The sequence below is a fragment of the Mytilus galloprovincialis genome, chromosome 7 (genome assembly GCF_965363235.1).
Source record: "Mytilus galloprovincialis chromosome 7, xbMytGall1.hap1.1, whole genome shotgun sequence".
Taxonomy (NCBI): Eukaryota; Metazoa; Mollusca; class Bivalvia; order Mytilida; family Mytilidae; genus Mytilus; species Mytilus galloprovincialis.
The window spans coordinates 62525531-62553370 of NC_134844.1; the positions used below are offsets into that span (position 1 = coordinate 62525531).

The 27840-nt window shown below is 31.9% G+C and overlaps 1 protein-coding gene across 1 annotated transcript; it reads left to right on the top strand.

Annotated features, from left to right (window-relative positions):
- Positions 1 to 10039: 10039 nt before the first annotated feature.
- LOC143083438 (uncharacterized) lies at positions 10040 to 19290 on the top strand. Its single transcript, XM_076259696.1, has 2 exons — positions 10040 to 10179; positions 10913 to 19290. The coding sequence occupies exon 2, from the start codon at positions 11026 to 11028 to the stop codon at positions 12019 to 12021; it is 996 nt and encodes a 331-aa protein (XP_076115811.1). The 5' UTR covers positions 10040 to 10179; positions 10913 to 11025; the 3' UTR covers positions 12022 to 19290.
- Positions 19291 to 27840: the final 8550 nt, after the last annotated feature.

Sequence of the window (27840 nt, forward strand, 5' to 3'; positions counted from 1 at the left end):
GAATATAAATATTACAAATATTCAATTACATCAGTGAAATATATTTACATTTAAACAATTAGACAAAAAATCATATAAGTAGGTATACCCATATAACAGTACAGCAGAGTATGATAAAACATAACACATATTAAGCATTTATAATGATTAAATTAAATACGTGCCTTCTCGGCCAGAAATAAAAACTTCCCTAAATTGTTAAGTTCCTTTACATTATGAACAGATAGTAGTTGTATGAGTTTAAAATTAGAAGGTTTTCTCCAATAATAAGGTTTGATAAATTTCTTTCGAAGTTCATTATACTTTTCACATACTAAAATAAAATGATATTCATCCTCAATTAATTGTTTATCACACATATTACAAAGTCTATGATGTCTCTCGATATTATAAAATCGACCAGTTTCTATATTCAAACAGTGAGCAGATATGCGATATTTACAAATAAATGGTTTATAAATATAATTTACAGCATGATCTAGATAAAATTGTAACATGTTGGGGTCAAATACATATCTATACAACATACATTTTGGCGAGTCTTCAAAAAATGAGTTCATTTCACTATTAAATCTACCCTTTACTCTATCTTTGAATTCACTTAAAAACCAATTCACATTTTTTACACCCTGATATAACCAAATATCCTGGAACCCATACATGTATAATATGTCTCTAATTCGACAGGCCCAGTTATATTTGTCGTTTGGTTTTTTATTACATCTCTCGAGCATTTCTTCATAACAACATTTAAGAATACAGTTATCAGTACATAATAGCTTTAACCAATATTTTAACATTCGACAATATCTTTCTATAAACATAGGGTATCGTCCCAACTCACAATAAACCATATAATTAACAGTAGATGCTTTCACCTTTAATATACGTTTTAAGAATTTCATTTGAACTTGTTCGATATCATCACATTTGTGATTTCCCCAAACTTCACAACTACAATTCAAAATACTTGCTACATACGTGTCAAACAATGACAGCATAGTTTCAAAATTAAAACAGTCATCCTGCAATTTACTATACAGGCTAAATAATGCTTTACGACCTTGGTTTGCTAATGATTTTTGAGTGTATGTAAAATAACCATTATATCTAAATAAAATACCCAGATATACAAATTCATCACACATATCTATTGAATTTCCATTTAAATACCATCTCTCATTTGCTTTAACTTGTCCTCTGTTTCTGAATACAACAATTTTTGTTTTTAAACAATTAATAAATAAATTGTACTTATTAGAATAGACATTTAAACAATTAATCATCTTTTGTAAATCTTCAATATTTTCACTAAACAATACTGTGTCATCTGCATACATAAGTAAATACAGGTTCAACATTTTTAACTCATAAGGTTGACATCCTTGACTAATAAGCTCTATTTCCATGTCATTTACGTACAATGAATATAAAAATGGGGATAATGATTCCCCCTGCATTAAACCAACATTACTATTAAAGAAATTTGAGAAGCTACCATTAAATTTTACACAACATTTAAGTTTTGAATACATAGATTTTAATACATTTAATAGTTTACCAGTAACACCTAATCTGATAAGTCGTAACCATAACTTCATATGTGTGACACTGTCAAACGCCGTTTTATAGTCAACAAAACAACAATAAAATCTTTTACCAGATCTCAGAGATTTTGAAATTAAAGAATTGAGAGCGAAGATGGCGTCAGTAGTACCATAACCGGGTCGGAAGCCAAACTGGGCATCTGTTAGTACATCATGGTTTCTACTCCATTTAGTAAGTCGAGCGTTGATGAGAGTTGTAAACAGCTTTCCAATATGGGACACAAGAGATATTCCACGAAAGTTTCCAGGCTGATTAAAGTCACCTTTTTTGAATACAGGGATAATAATACTTTTTACCCACAATTCAGGGAAGTCACCATTTGTAGGAATACAGTTAAATATTTTACACAACACAGGTTTAATGAAATTTTTACTCATAATAATGTACTCGTTCATCATATTATCGTATCCTGTAGATTTGTCTCGTTTTAACTTTTTAATACCATCATCAAGTTCTTTTTCCGTAAATGGAGAATCAAGCTCATCGAACACAGTACCTGTATTTTCGCCTGGTAAATCTTGCGGTTGTATATCTGGGTTTGATGTTAATTTCTTAAAATGTTCTTCAAACTGCTCTAAAGTTATATTCGGATGTACAACTTTTTTACGTTTCTTAAATTTCCTATAGAATTGCTTCGGATTAGTCCTTTTTAACGAAGCCATCATGTTACCTCTTTGATTCTTATATTGTCTTTTCAGTTTATTTTCAAGCCACTTATATTTCTGTTTTGCTAAATTAAGACTGAGTCTATTTTCATTGGACCTGTACTTATTAAAAGTTCCTAGTGCCTGTTGGTAAGCATTATATAAGTTTTTACATTCATCTGTAAACCAGGGTTTATCCGTTGTAGTTTTAAATTGTTTATAATCATCAGTACATATAACACAGTATTTTTTATGTCTAATTTCTGACTTTGTAAACTGTTCAAAAATATCAGACAAAAGTTTATTTAATTCATCCACGCAGATATTGGTGTCACTATTTTTATCTATATTGGTCAACATATCCTCAAACTGCTGGGCGTTAGCCAACAAACTCTCTCTGACGTCATCTTCGCACTCGTTTCTCCATTTAAAAGTATTATAAATATGATTACTACATGAGCATTGATCTTTGATCAAGTTTACAGTATTGTCCCTAAGGTAAAATTGAACTGACAATGGAGCGTGACATGAAAAACTAGTAAACATTCCTACGTTAAAACTCTTTACAATCTTAAACATATTCTCAGATAATAATAAATAGTCAATTACACTACAACCATTTTTATTATTAAAAGTTATTTTACCACTATCTTCGCCAAAACGTCCGTTACAGATGCGTAACCCGGAGGATTTACATAATTGTAAAATTCTTTGTCCGAAACTGTTGGGCGCTTTTGTATCCTCGGAATGTCTCTGTACAAAATCTTGCCTATCATTTTCATAATCAATAAATGAGATATTGTCTAGTAATAATGGATCTAAGAAATCGTTCAATAAATAGTCCGGTTTCAAACCAACACGACCATTTAGGTCTCCTAAAACAGCTACTGTACCAATATTATAAAGAGATTCTATTTGTTCTTGCAAAATGTCAAATACATCACAGTTATATTTACGATAAAACACATTTTAACAGGAGGCATATATATAGAGCATATGTATAAATCTAAATTATCAAGTGTTATACTTTTATCAATTTTAAACCAAATCATACAATCCACACAACATTTCACAATTTCAATAAATGGGCTAATCCATTTTTTATAAAACACTACTATTCCACCCCCGTTACATTTCTCTCTGTATAAACATTTTTTGTCGTAACCTTTTAGATCAAATTCTCCAGGGAATTTGACCCAGCACTCATTGAAACACAGAATATCGTATTTCTTTATAATTTTCAAAAAATTTCCATCTTTTAGCTTTCGTATTATTCCTTTCGAAATATTCCAAGAACACACATTTAAACACTCATGATTTCCCGTTTTAATATTACATTTGTTTTGTTTGACATCACACTCCGCTGGTCCCTACTCCTTCCACAATTGACCGTTAACAAATAGCTTATCGCCGAAAATATATGCCTTCTTATGATTTTTCCGCTGTTGTTTCATTATTGGAATAAGCTTTTTCCGTTTTTCAAGTACAACCTTTGGATAATGGGGGCTTATACCAAAATGTGTGTCCTTTAGGCGATTCGATACACTGCGGACATACTCCCTGTCGGACATATCGCAGAATTTAGCCACGATTGGTCTAGGCTTTGACGCGTTAGTGTTGGGTTTTCCTAATCGGTATGCCTTTTCAATTTTAATTTTGTGCCTAGCATTTTCAATGTTGAGAAATTGTTCACAAAAATTAAGCACTGTGTCGATACAGTTTTCACTCACTTGTACCGCGTCACTCTTCTTATCCACTGTTCCCGTTGCACCCCCCCTTATTTTCATCATTTGTTTCAACATTGTCATATTTTTCTTCCAGCGCAAAGAACAGAAGGTTTTGTTTCAGATTATCTGTTTCTATGTCTATCAGTTTGTCTCGGACAAATATTGTGTCTGTTTTTGTCGTCTCAATACCATTGTTGATACAACCAACCCTCTTTTTAAGGGCTATGTGTTCATCTTTTATATCTGATAAAAATTGTGCACTTTCTTCCAACTTGCTTATTCTGTCTTTGCATTGGATCATTTCGTTATCAAGTTTATTGTGTTTTGTGTCCATCTTTTCTAAACGTTCTTCAATTTTATCTAGAGTGCTTAGTTTTTTCTCGACTCTTGTCATACGATGGCAGAGCTCTTTGAAATAATTTTCAATTGCGGGTGGTATGGGGGATGGCGGCATTGGTGTTGTCATCATCGGCGGAGGGTACGACATGTATTGGGGCATACTTTGAAATCCCATAGGTGTACTTGTCATTTGTGTGTAACTTCCTTGATTAAGTGAGTTATTCATTGCCATACTTGTATATTGATCGGAACTTGAGTTGTCTTCACTAAGTGTGTCTGAACGTACCTTGTTTTTGTTGTTGTTTTCTTTGTTTACGTCCGTACAATGTCTTTTGTTCACTAAACCAGATAGGTCCGATGAGGAAGAAGTTTCAGATTTGTGTTTTTGAGCTGTTGATCGCCGTGGACGATTTCGCTTTCTCCCGGGCATCACTTACACTGTTTTTGTCACAAATTGAGTTCATTTTTCACACAGGAAACTAACAGTAATCCATATTTTACTCAGTATTTTTCAGCTATTTAAAATTCCTGCCATTTTCACTGACGCATGCGTTATAGTATACAGTAGTTGTAATAAAAGTTATATTTTAGTCATGCATAACTGATATTGACGAATTTATAATAGTTCGTCCATACATCGTTGTTCTTGAAACAATCATTATTTATATACATGTAAGTTTCATGACGTATAAGAGCCATTGAGGATGAGCTCCAGAGAAATCAGACTAGTGGCGTTTCGTTCGTTTGTTTGTTGGGAAAGGAGAGGAAATGCAACCGCTTGTACAGATAAACGACAGAATTACCATACAAGCATTTATAGTCAACACAATCAGAAAGAGTTCCCATCATTAGACGGGGAATATGAAGGCTTCCAAGAATGAACAAGTGACTTGTCTAACTCTGAACAGTTAGAAAACAGACTATCGACATCGACCGCTTGTTCTTAATATTTGAAACTGTATGCATATATATACGTATACATTTATGATATATATAGTGATGAGTTCTTGCGTCTGACAAAAACTAAATTCCTTCATGGTTATATCTTGCCATACGTTTATATTGGTTTGTAAGGTGATTACTCACAATCGTTATTTGAAAATCCTGTTTGTGAGATGTAGATTCATTTCAATACAGAAATTTCGTCTATATATTTCACAAGTGTATAACACGGAGAAGCTCTGAAGGACCATTTTGTTTGGGTGTGAACCATCGATGTTTACAGCAATATCACAGAATAAGATGATGATGGTAGAAAGAACTATGGGCGTCATGTGGCAAATATTACATGCATATCGGACAATGAGTTGTCAATCTGTATGAAAAGATTTCCAATACAACCATATTATTGAGAAGGAATGTTTACATGCTATACTCTCGTACTAGTATTACAGGGTTCTTGTGGCGTTCACCTTAGACACACATCTTTTTAACGATGTTTAAAAAAAAGACAGAACCAATTTAATGTCATATTTCCCTATTTTTTAAATATAACTAAAAGTCTTTTATCTGACAAGAATACCCCTATTTAGCGAACAAGTAATTTATTCTTTTTTCTGTTATTGAATACCAAGAAAGAAAATAAATCCCGAAATTAATTTGAAACTGATACTCAAAAGTTTCCCAGCAAAATATTCACATTCCCTGGGGATAATTAGTGTTCGTCCAGTGGCATATATAACAATTGTGATGACGAATTACTTCCTTTGTTCGAGAACAATCTTATTGAAATATAAATCTGTGATTTTACTATGTCCACAGCTTCAATGAACCAAAGCAAAAGTTATACATCGACCTGTATTTAAATCAAATTGGTTCTCTTCTTCTTCTGGTATACAATAGTCTATCGACATTCGATGATTACATACTGTTGGCATACGTGGACTAGTCTATTTACAACACTTTTACCCCTATTTATTCAAAATATATGTTTTTTTTTCTTATGTTCAATGTATACATGTATATATTTTAAATTGCGCTATAGTTCCGTAACTTTCTATCCAGTCGTATAAACGAATCGTCGGCAAGTGCGTACATTTTTTTAAATCAATATTTCTGGTCTGTTCCAATCTGTCCTTCACTATTGACAATGACTATATATTACATTTTCCCAAATTCACCCTTGGAAAAAATATTTAAATAGATTTTAATTTCATCAAATCTTATTTTTTGGGTATTATTTATATGTTTATGAATTATATTCTTTACACCAGAAATGTTATTTATAAACAAGCGTATGAGTTTAGTAATGACAAGTAAGACAGAGTTGTATATTATTCATCTGATAGTTCAAAATGGAAAGTTATAAGTTATAAGTTATCAGCCGTGTACACTGATCAATACCTGCAGAAGTAAAACGATGCATGAACTTGCAAGCCTGACAGGAAATCGCTCAGTTGAATACCTGGACGTGTCACCTCACACCCCTCACAATACCTTTGGAAGTAATACCTTTAGCCATGCTGGTGATCAGATGAGGGAAGATCAAAATATATTTGTTTATTACTTTAAAGAATTATGAACAAATTAGATTTTCGAAAATAATTTTCACGGAACACTTATTTATGATTTCAACTTTGACTTTTCACCTAATTCCAATATCAACAGTTTAAAAACAACAGACCATGGTAATTTAAAAAAAGTAAGAATATTTTTCGTATCAAGTTAGTTAGTCGGATAAAACAACCGTACGATTGACAAGATATCGACACGCAATTACGACTACATCGGTTACTGTAGTTTTGTTTCTTTGTGGTTTATAGACATATCGTTTTTATTAATCGGGAAAGAAGACAAAATGGCGGATCGCAGAGAATTGATACTCTAAATTTAAAATCGATAGTGATCGCTTATCTAGCGGAATAAAACTTTAATATCTATGAATTTGAGCATTTTTATACAGAATGAACATAATATCAATTTTTGATTTTTTTGCGAAGTTTTCCTTTAAATTACAGAATAAAGAGATGAAAATATAAAGAATAGATTAAATGATTCATGATTGCTTAACGCCCAGTTACAAATATTACACTCTACCCCTCCATCTTTTTGTCCATCCTATTTAAAATGATTCTTATAGGAGGGTCTGAGTTGGGGGGGGGGGGGCTGTTTTTCTGTAAACATTTAATTTTCACCCCTTTTTTTCTAATCTTCAAAAAATAAGTCTATTCTTTAATAGTAATTTTTTACGCATTATTCTCTAATTTTTCCCCAGTTTTCTTTAATCTTTCAAAAAAAAAGTAAAAATCATTCTTTTAAATGAATGAGAACGGTGATTTCCAAACAACAGCAAGGCTTTCATTTGTTACTCAACAATGACGTGTTGGTGTGTATTGTTCTGCATGATTTAAGTGCTAGTTCTATGAAGTAACAAGTCCAAGTTTTCATCAGTTCTTTCCAGTGATTTTGACTACACATAAGAAGATGCCAATGAGACAACTCTTCGAAGAGACCAAATGACACAGAAATTAACAACTATAGGTCACTGTACGGCATGCAACAATGAGCTAAAGCCAACCGCATAGTCAGATATAAACAGGGGCGGATTCAGGCTTTTTGAAAGAGGGGCTGTAGTTTTGTAACGAGGGGAGCGAGGCGAAATTTTTATTTTGCCCCTTTTTAGGACTTAAAACATAAAATAAGTGAAATATGCACTTTTTAAACGGTTCCTGGCGTGGGGCATGCATATTTTGTAGTTGCTGGTAAGGTGTAAGGGTTGGACATTTTAGATGCTGCATCTCCCTATTAATTCACGAAGTCTAGTCTGATTAATCATTTAAAAAAAAAGTCCAAGCAAAAGGGGAGGTGTACGCCCTCTACGCCCCCTCTGGATCCGCCACTGAATTTAAAGCCCGAGTAGAAGTATCGGAAACCAGTTCATATTGACTGAATCCTATAGTCTGTTACCACGAAACCAAAAAAGGTTTACCAAGTTTGTTTTCACTTTTATCATATTTTTACAATGATAACTTTGATAATTTTCTTTAAATTTTAAGAAGAGAAAATTCTGTTACCAGATAATGTTTAGCATTTTCTCAGTTTTATTAATCATTCAATAAAATTCAGGTATCTTTTAGCGTTTTCTTTTATTGATCATTCAATGTTCATTATATTTTTAGACCACACATTTCTCTAATCTTTATTTTTTATGCCCATTATTCTCTAATCGTCATTTTTCAAGGGCATTATTCTCTAATCATTGAACCCCATCCAAACCCTCTTTTTTTTATTATGTTGTACATGTACTGTTATACCACTGATCGAGACTAGGGTGAGGATAGGGAGCCCGCTAACAATTTTAACCTCGCCACATTATTTATGTATGCGCCTGTCCCAAGTCAGGAGCCTGCAATTCAGTAGTTGTCGTTTGTTTATGTTTTACATATTTATTTTTCATTCATTTTTTTTTGTTATATATAAAGGCGGTTCGTTTTCTTGTTTGAATTGTTTTACATTGTCATATCAGGGCCTTTTATAGCTGACCATGCGGTATTGGCATTACTCATTGTTGAAGGCCGTACGGTGATCTATATTTGTTAATGTCTCTGTCATTTTGGTCTCTTGTGGACTGTTGTCTAATTGGAAATCATACCACATCTTCTTTTTTATATTCCTGTCCATTATAGACATATAATAATACATTAGGCTTAACATTTCAATTTATAAATATCAAATAGCGAAAAATGTATATATTTATTCAATAACGACAATGTTGCTGCAATAGATGCCAAAAACATCAACAATATTTTATTGAAAAGAAACGGCATTTTAGTTCACTTGTTCTTAAATAAAAAGATGTTTCATTTCATTGTTATATACGGACACTGTAAATTTTGAATGTAAATGAGTAAACATTTGTTTATATTTATATATTGTGTCTTATACGCGTCTCATTTATCTTTTTAAAGATTGATGCACACAATGCAAATGTTTAAATGTTTTGTTTAGTTCTGTGATTCTCATTTTATGTTTGTATGTGGTGAGACTTTAAAAAATAATAATAATGATAAAATATTGAATCTAAAAATATTCAGAAACTATTAACTTTTCTTAAATTTATACTTGAGTCAGAAAATTAAAACCAGCAGTGTCAAACATGTGTTATATTAAAATTTTGTCTTTGGCAATTCATAATTTTTCTGTAACAACTCCAACCAGTGAAAATAGGTTGTGGTCAAGGGAGCTAAATTACGGGTAAATTACAAGGTAATTTTTGATTGGTGAAAACAGGAGAAAGTTAAGAAATCAGTGATCATGTGACCACGCCCGCATGGAAACAATCTATGTTTTCAACGGTCACTTTGATTACTGATTTCAAATAATAAACATCAATATTTACTAGAACTTTCTCTTGTTTTACACCAGGTAAGTTGAATTATATTTTTTGTATTTTTGTTTATTTAAATTAGAGTTTTAATTACTTTATATTTTTGAAAAAGCTAACTAAAGTTAAGATTCAGTTTATGAAATTCACTTAAATTAATTGTATATATTTTGTATAGATTTTATTTGTTTCCTTTGAGATTAATTATTTTTTGTGTTGATTACGCCGTTAGGACGCGATGCTTTATTTATGTAAACAATTGAGAAACGTTTCAAGAATTTATTTAATTCATATCTATTCTATGTTTAGAAACATTTAGTTAATTTTATAATAGTTATTTTTAAAAGTTTATTTAAAGTCCGGGAATATTTCATATTGCATCCGTATTAACTTTTAAGTATTATAATGTCCAGGGGAGATAATTTGTAATTTTTATTTGCCGGGAGAAATGTCTTTTGTTGATAAAGCAATGATTATTGAGTTAAATCGAAAGCTAAATAACAAGGACATGAAACCTTATTTTCTACTTTATATTTCTGTAAGTTGTGTTTTATATTTTGTATATAGATTGCTTATTTAGTTCATAAATTAGGTTTTGGAAAGCGACACTCGTCCGCAAGATTTCAGTTTGTTTACAAAATAGTTTGAACATTTTGAATTGACTTTTGAACTTATATTTAAATTGAATTTAGTAAATTTTATTATATAACACTCATACACGGAACTCGTGACAGAAGTACATGTTGTTGCTAAGCAACATGGGTATATTCTTTATTTTAATATTTTGTAAAAAGAGTAAATACTGTTTAGGAATTATGCAAAGTTATATTACTTACCAATTTATTCAGAAATAAATTGTATTTGGTATTAGATTTTATGCGATTAAATATAGAAATAGTTTGGCAAAGATTTTATTAATTTTATAGGTTTATTATTTCCATAGCAACAAGTTATTATACAAAACATTTTAAATTAAGCATTCTTTTTAGTTGAAATGATTCGGTTTATTTAACATATTGTATTATGCATTAACCTGTTCGTTAAGTTTTGTAAAGCGGTTTCACTTGATAAAATATAGTTTGGGCAAGTTTTATTTAATTAGTTAAAATTTGCATAGAGTTATGTCCCTTAATTTAGTTCATTTGTGAAATTCTAAATTTATTATCAAGTGAGACTTGCTATTTTATTGTGTAAAATCTGTAGCACTTTGATTACTGATTTCAAATAATAAACATCAATATTTACTAGAACTTTCTCTTGTTTTACACCAGGTGCTAAAAGTCAACAGACGCAGCACGAAAAGTCGGTACAACATTTGGTGGAGAGACCGAAAGATCCAAAGCTAGTCCCAAACAAGTAAGAAGATAACATCAGTACCATACAAATGCCAGCACCACTGAATAGCTACCTTCTCCGAAGTCAAGATACTATAAGACCAGAAGCAAGAGTGCATCAACAAGCAACAGAGACAACAGCTTCAACGTCAACAGCTTCAACATCAACAGGTCCTGTCCTATTAATAGATAATACGTCAACCTTGACCACACCAACAGCATCAGCAACATCAACTGCATCAACAGCAACATCAACAGTATCAACTGCATCAACATCATCAACACCTGCAGTAGTCCAAGTGATTAGAGAAGTAAGTGTGAACATGCCTTCAGGAATTAACCTCAACAATTATGATGGGAAATCATCTGCATCACAATGGTGGGGATACTTTATACGATGGACCCTCATCCAAAAAATGTGCGAACAACAACAGTGTAATTCCTTCCCATTCTTTATGGCAGATGGTATTCCAAAACAATGGTTTGCAACACTTTCAGAAACTGTGCATAATTCATTACAGCTATTAAAGGATGAATTTTTCAAACGCTTTGAAAAATCACAAGGGCTGTTTGATGTTAACATTCTCCAATTAAAACAAGGCCAAAATGAAAGAGTGGATGAGTTTATGGCGCGATTACAAGAAAAAACCACAGGACAGGACATTCCTGACAACATAAAGATAGGCATTGCAATTCAAGGTTTTAGAGGGGAGATAGGGAAAACAGTCCACAACACTTTTCCAAAGCCAGTTACATTGGAACAATTAAGGGCCATTGCAGAAAATGCAGAGAAATTGGAACAACTTGTACCAGCATCGTCAATAACTGCTGATACGATTGCAGCAATACTGGAGGCCAAGATGCAGGAACCATTAGAGGAAATTAGAAGACTACATACCTCGATTAACATGGCAAAACCAAACCAGCCTCAACAACAGAACAAACCCAGGTACAACAAACCAAGACCAAACTATCGACAAGGACAGGGTTACCAACAACAACATGTTTTGTACCGCAACAACAGTACATTCAACAACAGCCAGTAGTGTATAATGGACAACAGTACAGCCAACCAATGCCAGCAGCAGTACAGAATCCATATCACCAGCAGCAGCAGCAACAACAACAACAAAATGATGGTTCATGTGAAAATTGTGGTATGTTTTGTGGTACTAATTGCCCAGCAAGAAATAAAGAGTGTTTTAATTGTCATAAGATAGGGCATTATGGTCGTAAATGCAGAGGTTCACAAAAATCTGGTCAAAACCCCCCTTTTCACCGCTAGGGATTCGCGCCTGTCCCTAGGCATTTGTCAAAGGATAGGCACAGAGGTAGAAATTCTTTTGCAGAGGTAAATTTGGTATTGCCTATGCAGAAAAATACTTCAATTATTGATATCAATGGCAGAAAAACACATGCATTGATTGATACTGGTGCAGAAATTACTTGCTGTAGTTTTGATTTTTATAGCAAGTTGGCCCTTTCTGATAAACTTTTGCAATCAGATATTCCATCAATTAAAGGTGTAAGTGGACATAGGTTACAAGTGCTAGGAAAAGTTAATTTACCAATTTCATTTAAAGGTGCTGTTTTTAATTATCATGTTTATGTTATAGATGGGCTACATCATTCTTTTATAGTAGGTTGGGATTTTTTACATGCAAACAAGATTAATATTGATTTTTCTAAAAGTGTATTACAGGTACCAGATAAAGAAAATGCAGATATACCTAAAGTATGTATGATACAGACGTCTAGTACTGGTCTTGCTAGAACGTATTACCCTGTCACTATTTCTCCATTTTGTGAAATGAATGTTGGTGTCAAAATTTCAAAAAGAAATTCAGGAGAAATAGTTCTTTTGGAACCAGTAAGTAATTTAGCGGATTCCAATCTTACGAGAGCTAAATGTTTGGTCAAAATTATTAAGAAAAGAGCAGTCATAAGATTGATGAATCCTACAAATCAGAAAATACACATTCCCGCAACAAAAGTGCTTGCTTCTGTATCAGACATCGATTCAAATTGTATTCATGATTTAGATAATAACATGCCATCTGTTGCTAGTTTACAGCAAACTAAGGAAGCCAAGGAACCTATTAATTTTGATTTCAGCACATCTGATTTGAATTCTGAGCAGAGACAGAAAATGCAGACATTTCTAGCTTCATATAGAGATATTTTTGCTACTAATTTATCTGAATTAGGTTTTACTAATAGGTACAAGCACAGAATTGAAACTTTTAGGGATTCCAGGCCAGTCAAAATGGGATTCTATAACCAGTCTCCTCATATGCATAAAGAAACAGAAAAGCATTTGGTAGAAATGAAGAAAAACAACATCATCAAAGAATCAACTAGTGAGTATCATTCACCTGTTATATTAGTGAAACAGAAAACTGCACCAGGTCAGCCTCAGCAGTACAGATTTTGTGTGGACTTTAGAAAATTGAACCTTCAAACAAAAAATTCGTCCTTTCCAATTCCACGGCTAGAAAACCTATTTGACACGATTGGTGAGGTGCAGCCTCAAATTCTGAGTTGTCTCGACCTTCACAGTGGATTTTGGCAAGTCGAGATGGATGAGGAAACAAGACATAAATCTGCTTTTATAACTCGCAATGGTGTCTTTGAATTTCTCAGAATGCCTTTTGGTCTTAAAAACGCTCCTATAAGTTTTCAACAGCTCATGTCTAATGTTTTACGTGGTCTCAATTGGCAATTTGTCTTAGTTTATGTGGATGATATTTTGGTATTTAGTAGGAGTTTTGAAGAGCATCTTTCGCATCTAGAACAAGTTTTCACTCGTCTTCGTGATGCAAATCTCACATTGAAACCAAGCAAATGTGTGTTTGCAGCAAAAGAGGTGAAATACTTAGGGCACATCATTTCAAAAGAAGGTATTAAGGTGGATCCTGAAAAGACAAAAGCTATTAGTACTTTTCCTGTCCCTACAAGACAAAAACAGGTCCGCTCATTTTTGGGAATGTGCAATTATTATCGACGCTTTGTTGATTCATATTCTAAGATTGCCACTCCTTTAAATGGGTTGTTAAAGAAGGAAAGAGAAAGAAGTTTTAAATGGAATAGGGAATGTCAAGTAGCTTTTGACAATTTAAAACAAGCTTTATTAACACCTCCTGTCCTGGCTTACCCTGACATGAATAAACCCTTTATGCTGACTTGTGATGCTTCAAATTCAGCTATTGGTTTTGTTCTAGGTCAATTAGACAGTCAGAGAAAAGAGCGTGTCATTGCTTTTGGTGGTAAAAGTTTATCCAAAACTGAACAGGTTTGGAATACAACTGAAAAAGAGTGTTATGCAGTAGTTCAAGGTGTAAAAACATTTAACACTTATCTTGCTACTGGCAAATTCACTATATATACTGATCACAAAGCATTGACATATCTTATGAACCAGAAGGCAAATACAGGTAAACTTACAAGATGGGCAATGGACTTGCAGCATTACAATTTTGAGATTAAGTATAGAAAAGGTTGTAACAATCAAGTAGCTGATGCTCTCAGTAGACGCTCATATCCTGAACAGCCTGACGATGAAAATGAAGTCGCAGCTATAAAGGTATCTGAAGTGAATACTAGAACAGAAGCTAGTGGCAATGATAAGACTTTTGAGAGTATCCAAGTGGAATTCTTTTATGATGATTACACTATGGTTGCTCCATTAGATCCCGTTATTGCCAGACCAGAATTGTCAAACCTTCCTGCTATTGCAAAGTTGCAACAAAATTGTCATGATTTTGGAAATATGTACAAATTTCTTACTCAGGGTATTCTTCCTGCAGACAATGATCAGAGTTCAAAAGTTCAAAAATCTGCTCAAGATTACTCTATCTGTAATAATGTTCTGTATAAATGGTTTCAGAAGAGAGTCAGAGTTGACAATGGTGAAAAGTGGATTAAACAATTATGTCTCCCTCAAGCTCTTAGAAAGATGCTCTTTTAAGTTATCATGATAGTTTCGTAGGTGGTGCACATCTTGGGATCGAACGTGTTTATCATGCTTTGAGTCTTAAGTACTTTTGGCCTAAAATGCACCAAAGTATTGAAAACTACATTCGATCATGTGATCGCTGTCAGAGAATTAAAAGAGATACAAAGGGTAAGAAACCACCTCTTAATCCTCTGCCAGTTGACACAACCTTTGAAAGATGGCATATGGATTTTCTGAAACTCAGTAAAACTAACGAAGGTTATTCTTATGTGTTGCTTTTAGTAGATTCTTTTTCTAAATGGAGTGAGGCCTTTCCTATGAAAACTCAAGAAGCTTCTGAGGTTGCAAAGGTTTTATTTCGTGAAATTATTAGTCGTTATGGTGCAATGAAGTGTCTAGTCACAGATCTTGGTAGAAATTTTGTATCGAATTTGGTGAATGCTTTGTGTGAAATGTTGAATATTACAAGGCATCATACAAGTTCCTACCATCCCCAGACAAATGGATTAGTGGAAAGGACCAATAGTACACTTATACAGGCAGTCAGAGCTTATAGTGATAAGGACCAGAACAATTGGCCAAATAAACTCCCCGGTATTTTAATGGCATTTAGAAATTCTCCATCTACTCAATCAACAGAGTATTCTCCCTTTTCAATGGTGTTCGGCAAGGAGATGAACTTACCTTTTGACGCATCTGTTTTGCCAAAAGACAATCTGTCAAAAGATGCAAAACACCATTTAGAAGAAATAATTTCAAACCTCAAAATTATCCAAGATTTGGCGGCTGAAAATATTAAGCTTAAACAAGCAAAAATGAAAGAACGATACGACAAAAATACCAAAATTCCTGAATTTAGGCTTAGAGATAAAGTTTTACTTAAAGAACATGTGGTCCCTGTCGGTCGTTCACCAAAATTAGTTGATAAATTTAATGGTCCTTATTACATAACTGACTGTGGGCCGAATTTCACATATAAATTAAGACGCTGCAGTGACCAGAAGGAAGTTAAAGCTATGGTCAATGCGAGCAATCTTAGACAATATGTTGATCCCACTGATTTCCGTGATCCGCCACAAGCTCCAGATCGTCCAGTTCCAGATAATCCACCCGATGCGCAAAATAACCAACCTGCAGATAATGATCAAGATGATCAAATTGCAGACAATGAGAGTACAGATTCAGATACTAACAGTGAGAATGGAGATGAACCAAACAATGTTATTGATGATACGTTTCATGAGGTTGCGAAACTACTAAATAACAGGAAAACAAGAGGAATACAATATTTTCTTGTGAAATGGAAAGATGGTTCCAAACCGACATGGGAACCAAAACAGAATATAGGAGAGGGCTTGATACAAGAATATTTTACAAGGAAAACTAGGAGAGGAAGAAGGAGAAAACAGAAAAAATATTTTACGAGGCCATAGGTGAAAACAAATAACTGTATAAACTTCACTGGAATAACACAGATAAAGCTTTAATGGCGAATAACTCACTTACATTCAAATAATCTGGATTGAACTCAAGTTTCGAATCTGCGCAGTGGACCATTTTGTTATTTATTTGACCCTTTGATTAACATTTTTTTCTAATTTCAGAAATTTAATAGGCAAATTATGATGTGAAGTCAAACCTAACAGAATGCATCAGTGTTTTGTTGTCAGTAGTGCTAGAGTACGGCCGTGCTCATTCGACTAATCATCTTCTTTTTTTTTATTTTAGCAATTTAGTGTCCTGAGAAACTAGAATCCATTCCAATATTATAGTTATATATGATGAAGTTAAGTGTTCAGTGAAATGTTACCGAGAGCCAAAGTGGAGGAGTTAATTATTGGAGTGTATTAATATTTAGTTTATTTCTTTTTGTAGGATTTAGAACACAGTTATATTAAACATATTTTTAGATTACATTATGTCATAGAGATTGCAGATCGTGAGATTGCAGATCGTGAGATTGCAGATCATGTGCTTACAAGGAGTGAGATATAAGATATCATTCATTTTCATGTTTTATATTTGAATTTTATATTGTTATATTGTCTATTAATATGAAAATGTATTGGTACTTTGACTTTTCTGTTGCACTAAAGCACCTGGTTTACTTGATTTTTCATTTTTGGAAAACTGCATCAGTACTATTTTTAAAACACACATATTTTAGTGTGAAGTGTTAATCTTCATCCTCATATGCAAATTGGTACCGTAATACTTATTAAATGCATATTTGCAAACAAGCAATACCTCAGTGCCTCCCCGTTACAAGTGTATTAACATACATACTTTGAAATTTTGGAAGTGTCTTATTGAATATCTGCAATTATGACCATACATATATGTATTTTTAATTTTTTAACTTAAGTATTTTATGGGCATTAGATCACAAAACTACATTCACATGATTGTGATATATAAACATTGAATCTATATATATGAACTTTTACATTATGTTTATCATACTTTTATTCTTTTTACATGTATATATATATAATTATTATTTTTATTTTATCAGTTCAGATGATGTTTCAAATTCAAGCTTTGGGACAAAGCTTAGTGAGGTTGAGGAAGAGTTGTTATAGAAAAATTATGAATTGCCAAAGACAAAATTTTAATATAACAGACCAAAACTTAAGTGAAAATTATTCAATTTTTACAATTTGAGTTAAAGTATTTTGAAGTTTAAATTTTATTTTATTTTCTAAAATTTCTCCTTACATAAGTTACATTATTTTTGGAATGTTAATTTTTGATAAAGAAGAATGACATACAACTTTAATATTTAGATTACGTAATTAAGACGGATAACAAAGAGACATGTAAGTGCTAAATTATTTACTTTGGATTATGTACCTTACATGTAAATTAAGGCTTTTGTTAAACAACCTTTTCCTATTACTCATGTGTGAAATTGTTTATAACACCTGTCACCCATGACTGGATTATTGACCAACCAGTTAAAATAGGTTGTGGTCAAGGGAGCTAAATTACAAGGTAATTTTTGATTGGTGAAAACAGGAGAAAGTTAAGAAATCAGTGATCATGTGACCACGCCCGCATGGAAACAATCTATGTTTTCAACGGTCACTTTGATTACTGATTTCAAATAATAAACATCAATATTTACTAGAACTTTCTCTTGTTTTACACCAGGTAAGTTGAATTATATTTTTTGTATTTTTGTTTATTTAAATTAGAGTTTTAATTACTTTATATTTTTGAAAAAGCTAACTAAAGTTAAGATTCAGTTTATGAAATTCACTTAAATTAATTGTATATATTTTGTATAGATTTTATTTGTTTCCTTTGAGATTAATTATTTTTTGTGTTGATTACGCTTAGGACGCGATGCTTTATTTATGTAAACAATTGAGAAACGTTTCAAGAATTTATTTAATTCATATCTATTCTATGTTTAGAAACATTTAGTTAATTTTATAATAGTTATTTTTAAAAGTTTATTTAAAGTCCCGAAATATTTCATATTGCATCCGTATTAACTTTTAAGTATTATAATGTCCAGTGGAGATAATTTGTAATTTTTATTTGCCGGGAGAAATGTCTTTTGTTGATAAAGCAATGATTATTGAGTTAAATCGAAAGCTAAATAACAAGGACATGAAACCTTATTTTCTACTTTATATTTCTGTAAGTTGTGTTTTATATTTTGTATATATAGATTGCTTATTTAGTTCATAAATTAGGTTTTGGAAAGCGACACTTGTCCGCAAGATTTCAGTTTGTTTACAAAATAGTTTGAACATTTTGAATTGACTTTTGAACTTATATTTAAATTGAATTTAGTAAATTTTATTATATAACACTCATACACGGAACTCGTGACAGAAGTACATGTTGTTGCTAAGCAACATGGGTATATTCTTTATTTTAATATTTTGTAAAAAGAGTAAATACTGTTTAGGAATTATGCAAAGTTATATTACTTACCAATTTATTCAGAAATAAATTGTATTTGGTATTAGATTTTATGCGATTAAATATAGAAATAGTTTGGCAAAGATTTTATTAATTTTAAAGGTTTATTATTTCCATAGCAACAATATTATACAAAACATTTTAAATTAAGCATTCTTTTTAGTTGAAATGATTCGGTTTATTTAACATATTGTATTATGCATTAACCTGTGCGTTAAGTTTTGTAAAGCGGTTTCACTTGATAAAATATAGTTTGGGCAAGTTTTATTTAATTAGTTAAAATTTGCATAGAGTTATGTCCCTTAATTTAGTTCATTTGTGAAATTCTAAATTTATTATCAAGTGAGACTTGCTATTTTATTGTGTAAAATCTGTAGCACTTTGATTACTGATTTCAAATAATAAACATCAATATTTACTAGAACTTTCTCTTGTTTTACACCAGGTGCTAAAAGTCATCAGACGCAGCACGAAAAGTCGGTACAACACATGTTTAACACTCAGCGGGCATTCGATATCATTGACATACTATATAGCACTAATCGCAATATGTATACATGTACATATATTTTGGGCATCTTATCAGTAATCTCTCTATTGAAGATGTTGAAATATATGTATTATAATTATTCGCTTATTAGGCAAATTCATATTCTACAAAGATATTTTCAATCATTTTAGTTTTGATAAATACCATTACAAATAACTTATTTTGTCTAGTTTCCTGTGTGAGGATATTTGATTGATAAAATTCAATAAACAATTTAAGGTTGTCGGGTAAATGTGGATTACGGATTAAGATGTTAGATGTCAAACTTGAATTAACAAACTAAGGTGAATTTAACCCGAATATGTAGTTTCTCTTCAACAGTGTTTTAATTCCAATTTCCTTATTTTCATTTAAACTAAATTAATTAGAATGAAAGAAAGATTCGAAACTAAAGATAGTCACAATTAAAAATATGTATTTTGAAAAAGAGACAAAAACCGCCAGATCATATCTGATTTAAATCCAGGGTCCGTATATGCATCTTCTGACTTCAGACTCAGACTTCTCTTGAACTGAATCTTAATGTGCGTATTGTTATGCGTTTACTTTTCTACATTGGCTAGAAGTATAGGGGGTGGTTGAGATCATAAACATGTTTGCGCCTGTTCCAAGTCAGGAGTCTCTGGCCTTTGTTAGTCTTGTATTATTTTAATTTTGGTTTCTTGTGTACAATTTGGAAATTAGTATGGCGTTCATTATCACTGGACTATATATATATATATATAGTATATATTTGTTAAGGGGCCAACTGAAGGACGCCTCCGGGTGCGGGAATTTCTCGCTACATTGAAGACCTGTTGGTGACCTTCTGCTCAGTGTTGGTTTTTTTCTTTGGTCGGGTTGTTGTCTCTTTGACACATTCCTCATTTTCCATTCTCAATTTTACAATGGTACGTAAATTAAGATTTTATTCGAAAAGACGGATTTTTTCTACATGTTCTACATGTACCAAAAAAAAATGTACAACTATTGAATATTGTAAATGTTTAATGATGATACATGTCCAGATCTAGATCGAACTGCTTTGCTTCGTCGAAAGTACGAATATAGAAAAATCACAGATTTATATTACAACTAGAAAGTCCTCGAACAGTTGAAGAAATCATCAGAATTTGTTTATTGTAAGTTATTTTGTACATGTATAACTATAATGCGAACCCGAAGTTGTGAAATCGCAACTAAGCGTACTTTGGAAAAGCGACGGTTCTATGAAAACCTATTGTCAAGTTCAAGTTCTGTTTCGACATCATTGTAATATATGTCACTGAACGTTAAAATTCAATCCTTTATTTCGTCTTCGTCTTCGTCAAATAGTGCTGTTGGTTTCTTTTTATTATCATTACATACTAGTATACATGAATACACCACAAGTTATTCCTATGTAATCTCATTTAGATATTTAGTAGTTTAAACATATTTTATTGTTCTAAACTAATGGATTAGAAATTTAGTGCATGCAAAGTAAATTTTAAAGATGACAATGAATGCAGTATATGTGTGAATCTACTTCTCAATCACGCTTCATAAAGATATTACAGAATATTCAAGATTTACAACTTTTCGTGAATATGATTGCCAATGGAATAAACCATGCAGCAGATTTCAAAATAACCATATTAATTTGTGTCTGAATTATAACAACTGAAACTGTAATTCTGCTGTAGTGCACCTTTAGAACTTGTATTTCAGATAATTTGACCACGTGACAAAAAATTATACAATAAACATTGGTCACGCACGATAGGTTCTGATGTAAGACACGTACCGTTACAATACCCAGTTTACACGCATCAGCGCACACAGGTTTCTCGAATGGGGCAGTTGATTGGAGGAAAGTTACCAAAAACCACGCCTACCTTTACCTATTATCCAATCAAACGCCTTTGACATAAACATAAATAATACATGAGTAATATTACAGAGATTTTGAAAAAAGTTGAGACTCTAAATTCTAACTTGAAATTATAAATTTATGCTCGTAATGCATTTTCGCAATTTACAATAAATGGTATACATACTTTCACCTATCTAGTGAGGAAAAAATAGAAATTAAAAAAAATTGCAATTTACAACTATTTCGAATTATAGTGCACAGCAAGGACGTATATTTGTTTTCCGTCCTTGTGCACAGTTTGTGATAAATGGGTGTCAAAATGTATTAAACAGAAACCCAAAGACCAGTTTCAAGAAGAATTCTTTGCTTTTATGCAGAATAGCATAAAACATAATGCTGTCATATTTTCAAAAAGAATTATCAATTAGAAAACTCCTTTTTACATTTCTAAATTCATATATTACGCAGATATAGATGTGGTAGTTGCCGATTGAGTCCAGAATGTTTCAGGATTTACACAGAGAAGACAGAATATGTCGTCTCTGTGACACAAACAACATTGATGATGAGTACCATTACATTATGAATTGTAGAGCATATAAACTATAGAAAAAGAAGGAAATGTTTAAGGAACTACTGTTAGTCAAACCCTTATATCTTTAAAGCTGATCAACAGTTAAACTCATCAATTATTGTAATATTAGAAAAACTATGTAAAAGTTATAAATGTGAAAGTCAGTCCTCCAAGCTAATTTAATTGTATCGTTTACACATGCATGTACTAATTTTACCTTATAGTTATGTGTATGTATGTTCTTGACAACTAATAATTGAAGTTTTATGAGAAATAAAGTATTCGTATTCCTTTAAACATGTAAACCATAAATTGCAGTACACGAAGACAGCCTACGGGTAAAGTACAAGTGATTATATCACAAAAAGATTATATTTAATCCTCATCCGTACGCGTCCTTGTAAATGCCGAAAACTCTGGATTTTCTTTGAAAATTACCTGAGAGGTTATAAAAGATCTAGAAAAGACCAAAAATGAATTGAAATAAAAGATTTTTGTGTAGACGAGTTACAACATTGCATAAGCATGATTAGGAAATTTGAACAAAAAAAGTTCGTGCTCATCTTTGTAGTGGCGAAAAACACGCATATCGAGTTACGTAGACGAAAAAGAATAATTACATTCATAATAATTATGATGTAAATTCACGAAATTAAAAGGTTATAATTAGAAAACAATCAAAAACACGATTCGTCATTCCCCATGTATAATTATAGATTAAAACAAAATTATAATTTTAATTCTGAAATTCAAAAGGCATGTTTCTGATACGTGACAGTTCAGCGAACACTATTACATGAAATGCACGATGATATTGACCGAAAACAAAGGTGAAAGATTCAAATTGTAAAATCATTCGCTGAACGGTAGAATTTCTATCAATCATTCAACGATATAAAAAGACTTTTGAGTGTAAAAGTATGATAGAAATACTTTTAATTTATTGAAATGCCTGTTATATTGTTCCAGTCATTGGTTTCTAGTGCATGATTGTCAGTCCATTTCGATATTTCATAGCACTTTTACAAATTCTGAAGAAAAAAGAAAAGAAAAAACTAATATTCCCATGGGAAAAATATATCTTCCCATGAGAAGAAAATTGTCCCGCAAAGTGTTCAACTCCCACAAAAGGGAATCTAACCAACTAAGAAATGCATAATCATCTGTAGATTGATTTTTACATATGAAACGATGTGTATAGATTTTACTTGGTTCAATGTTCAGTGGCAAGTATTTTATATATGCGCAGGTCCTGAGACAGATAATCAAATTATCAGATTGCGGGATGACGGACAGGAAGACTCCAAACGTAACAGTGTGAACTAGCTGTAAGAAACTTAAGTACTCTCAGATTCTTTCATCGTTGAAGACCCTGTAGCGACTATAAAGATGAACAGGAATACAAACGCTGACCATTGATAATTTGTATTTTTGTTAAGCTCTGACTTTGTGTTCGATTAGGTCCCGTGTATGTTTACCCCATATTCCTTTATTTTCTATAAAGGCGTCTGTCTTGACAGTAAGTTGACACGACTTAATCATGTTAATACTAGTTAAACCCTTAAATGTAAGACACCAGATGGAAATACTCAAAAAGGACAGCCAGTTTGGTTCTCTTTAATGTTAGAGTTCAAATCTTCATGAAGAAACGACTATATGTTTTCTGTATTCAGCATAGAATAATATCTTCTAAACTATATTTTTTCGCACAATGTCTGGATATTGGTGGACATGCATTATTGCGAAACCAGACATTTACAAATGAAAATTAACACTTAGACTATAGACATTTAGTAGGGAAGTAAATGAACAAAAGACAAGTAATTCAGAAACATAAAATTGAGAATGGAAATAGGGAATGCATGGATCACGCAAAATTAAGCAGGGGCGACATCGGAGTAATGGGAGTTTGCTTCTTGCAAGACATTCGCCGTGAAAACAATTTGATATGAAGACAAGCCTTTGTACTGTGACTTTGTTTTAAAATTTCAAACATGAGGCTGTTACGGCCCTGGTCAATGTTTTTAAGCAATACATAGTTTCCTTTCATTTTGTTGTTGGCTTTCTGAAATAAATGTTTACATATCATAGACTATCATGATCCTTTTTTTTCAATTTCAGTTAAACACTATGTCTGATTTGCTTTTTCAGAAACTTTAGCATGTTTAAATGTCTTTTTCTTTTTCTTCATCTTTTTGAAACCCTAGTTTTGTATTACCACTGACCAGTTCAGTAAAAAAACAGCTGCTTCATGTTTGTATAAATGTGTTTGTAACCTTTCTAACATGCTATTATTTTCCGTTATTTTTTATTCCGTGTCTATAGATAGTCTTGATCGGAGAGTCAAGATTTATTTTGTCTGTTGGTTGCTTGGCTAGCGTAAGCTAATCGATTTACCTCACATTTTGAAGTTGGATGGAGATTGTTTTTAAATAAATGCCGTACCTTTGTACTTTGGTTTCCTGTCGGTTTTTTCTCAATTTTAAATTGGGAAGTTTTATCATTTGTTTTGCATGATTATTAATTTTGACTTGCAAATGAACAATTAATAAATCTAGTCCCATGTGTGCTAGCGAAACGTCTTTAGTGTAATCTCGGAGTGTAATTTTTATTTCAACTTTTACGTTTGCTTCAGCACAACCTAAAACACGAAAACTTTCATTGTCTTGTAAGAATGAGATTCGTTACTTCAAACAAAAATCGCTTTTATCTTTTTTTTTTTTTTTTTTTTTTTTTTGGAGTAAAAGACCGGTTTCTTAAAAAAAACTTTCATACAATCGACTAAACGAAGTATAAGTTTCGGGAAGGTCAAGGATTATAACATATTTTTCGTAATTTTGCAAAAATCGAAAATTTACGGTAATTAATGGTCGAATTGAAGCTTAATACCTACCAAAAAATCTCAATGAGCGAAAAGACTTTCATTTTAGTCATCTCTGGTGTATTTATGATGGCTTGGTTTGAAGCGAGAACAGACGAACTATGCTTACTAGTGTTGCATAAAAAAACATGAGGATATGGTTTGTCCTTTATGAATCTATATTGCAAATTTGACTCATATAAGGATAATGTTTGTCTGAAAAATCGGTAGTTTTAACCGATAATTTATTATTCGATTTTTATCGGATATAGTAGTTATTTGGAAAAATACAAACCGTATAATTAATTATTAAAGTTTCGTATGCATCATAAATCAACCGGCTCCGGAAACTTTTGACTTGTTCTAATATCAATAGTAATGATTTTCAGCGGAGAAAAAGATAGATATTTTGGTCGTGGTTGAAAGAATCGTAAAAGTGTTATTTTTCTAAATTCTGTTTGTTTAATCGGACAAAGTAGAGTCTTAATTTGATTTTTTTTGCCGAACTGGACTCTATATTGTGTATTGAATTGAAAGTTTGCAAACGTTCCGACCAATGAAATTCATTTTAATATGTAACGCGAACTTCAACGAGAGCACCTAGATGAAATATTTTATCTATACTACAATCAGTTTTAACTTAGAAATTTCCGCTCAAATATATAGGAAATAAAATTATATGAAAACAACAATGCAGAATGTTTCTTTTCCATTTTTTTTAACAATGTTTATGTTCATTTCAATTTGGTAAGTAGACTTATATTTAATGCCCAAAACGTAAATATATTTTTTCTTTTAAAACATTAAAAAACGTGAGAGTATGCCGATAAATAGCCAGTCTAGGTCGTTAAACTTAAATCAACTTACCCATCGTTATCGCAGACTAAAATTTATCTCATATATATATTTTCATTTATTACAAGTACGTCAGGGTGCATGACAGCACAATAATCTTTTTACAGAATCGTAAGAACAATATTTTTGTTTGATATTTGCTTCTCTTCCACAATTAACGCCCGATTTGGCCAGTGACCGGTATTACAATTTAACACAGTTTTAAAAGTTCAGTGGGCTGCTACTTCATTTATAATTTTGGGTATGACTTTCTGTTTATCATATTCAACATACGTCAACATTGTCTTCATCAATTTTATTATTCAATTCATCAAAACCTTGTTTTTCATTACAAGCTTTTCCGTATATCAATATACGGCAAGAGAATGAATATTTGTTGCTTACCGGAAATATAAGATACATCGATTTAAATTATGTACACAATAAATAATTGCTGTGTAGTTTCCATGTCTACATTTGATTTACGAGTACAATATAGTAAACATAAAAAGAGAAAAGAGAAACGGTAAATATACAGGAATACATAAAGTTTCGTAAATAGTTGCAAAGGACCACATGTTACTTACATGCCATGAGGTTTCATAGCATTCAGTAATTTTTGAAACGCACATATATATGTGCGATAAAGATCTAGTGCATTTGAGCAAATTAAATTTATGTTATCCATCTAACTATTTTATTTTCAACAGATTCCCTAGTTTGACATTTTTAAACCACGCGTGCATATATATATTTTAATGTTTTTATTTAAATGCCTTATACACGGTGGGTATGGTTGTCCTGCGAGAGAACGTACTGTGCTGGTGATTTGGTCCTGACGGGTGCTGGTGGGTCCTGATTCTGTGCTGGTGGGTTTGTTTACATTGTATCAGAACGGCAATAAAACGACTGTTTTGTTGCTTAATTTTTCTCTGATGCGTCATAAGTACCATGCAAAGTATATAACAACAATATAAAATTGCAAAAGTCGTGCAAGTTCGTTAAACGGAATTGTCCTGACCATGTGCTGGTGATAAGAAAAACGGTCCTGGTTCTGTGCTCCTATGTCCTGGTTCTGTGCCTTTATATTTTAGTTAAAAGTGGCAAATATTCAGTCAAGATCATTGATGCTGTACTGTTATTGACTACTAGTAATTAACTGTTGTCTGCTTTCTTGAAATTGACATTGTTATGAATCTGTTTACTGTTATTATGAGAAAAAAAAAAACTATTTTTTATTCTTTTTATAATTAACTGTGATTTTATTTATTGGCCTGTTAATGGAACCCTTCTTGCCCCCTTTTAAGATAAGAAAATATGTTTACGATTTTCGGGATTACGATCATTTTGAAAGATCGCCAAAATACGTTGTAATTTATACAATACTTATATAAAGTAGATGATGTTGTATGTTTGTTGTCAATGGACAAATTTCCATAAGAAACCAAAGAAAGTATGTGTTAACAACCATACGTCATTGTACGACCTTCAACAATAACCCATAAAATAAAAATGTAAAAGGTTTTGTATAAAAATGGAGAGCAAAAATATATAGAAGAAAGGACTTTCTGAGCGTTTGAATCATATGTCTTTAGCAGCTTAAAAAACATTAATTTTGTTTGTGAAAAATTGAGTGCTGACTATAAGAATGACAATAGTACTGCGGGTTTGTTTGTTTGGTTTTTTTTGGGGGGATGGGGGATAAGTTAGAGCGAGGTTACAGTGAAAGTGTTAAGCTTGGAATAGTTTCCCGTAAGATTTAAAAGTTGTATTTTAAAAGAAAAATGTATCTTACAGCTATTAAGAATCACTTGCTGTATCTGTAAGATTTTTTCAACATATTTTTTTTGTCTGAACGGTTATCAGGTTTTTTTTTTTTCCAAAGTTCGATAGAACACTAAAAAAATCACTATTTTATGAAAGGGCACACTAGAATATGTCAGAGAATATGTCAGAGAATGAAGACGAGATAACATAGAGAACATTAACAAAACTAAGATTTCTTAGCTTTTTCATTTCAAAATTCCAAAATAAATAAATATTTTTGATAAAGAATTACAGGGGAGGAAGTGAACAATATGTCCTACTTTTCTATATTTAAATATTTTTATGAATAAAAAATCAAATGTGCCTTAATTATGATTGAAAATGAGTAAATGGAAAAACTACCAAATTAAAATACATTTTTATTTTAATATTGGTAATATCACTAAGCTTTTAAGTTTTGTGTGTCAAACACACCATCTCTGTAGTAATGACTCCTTATTAAGATATTTCACATCTCCATCTTTTTTCTGCATTTTTTTATATTGTGAATTCTTA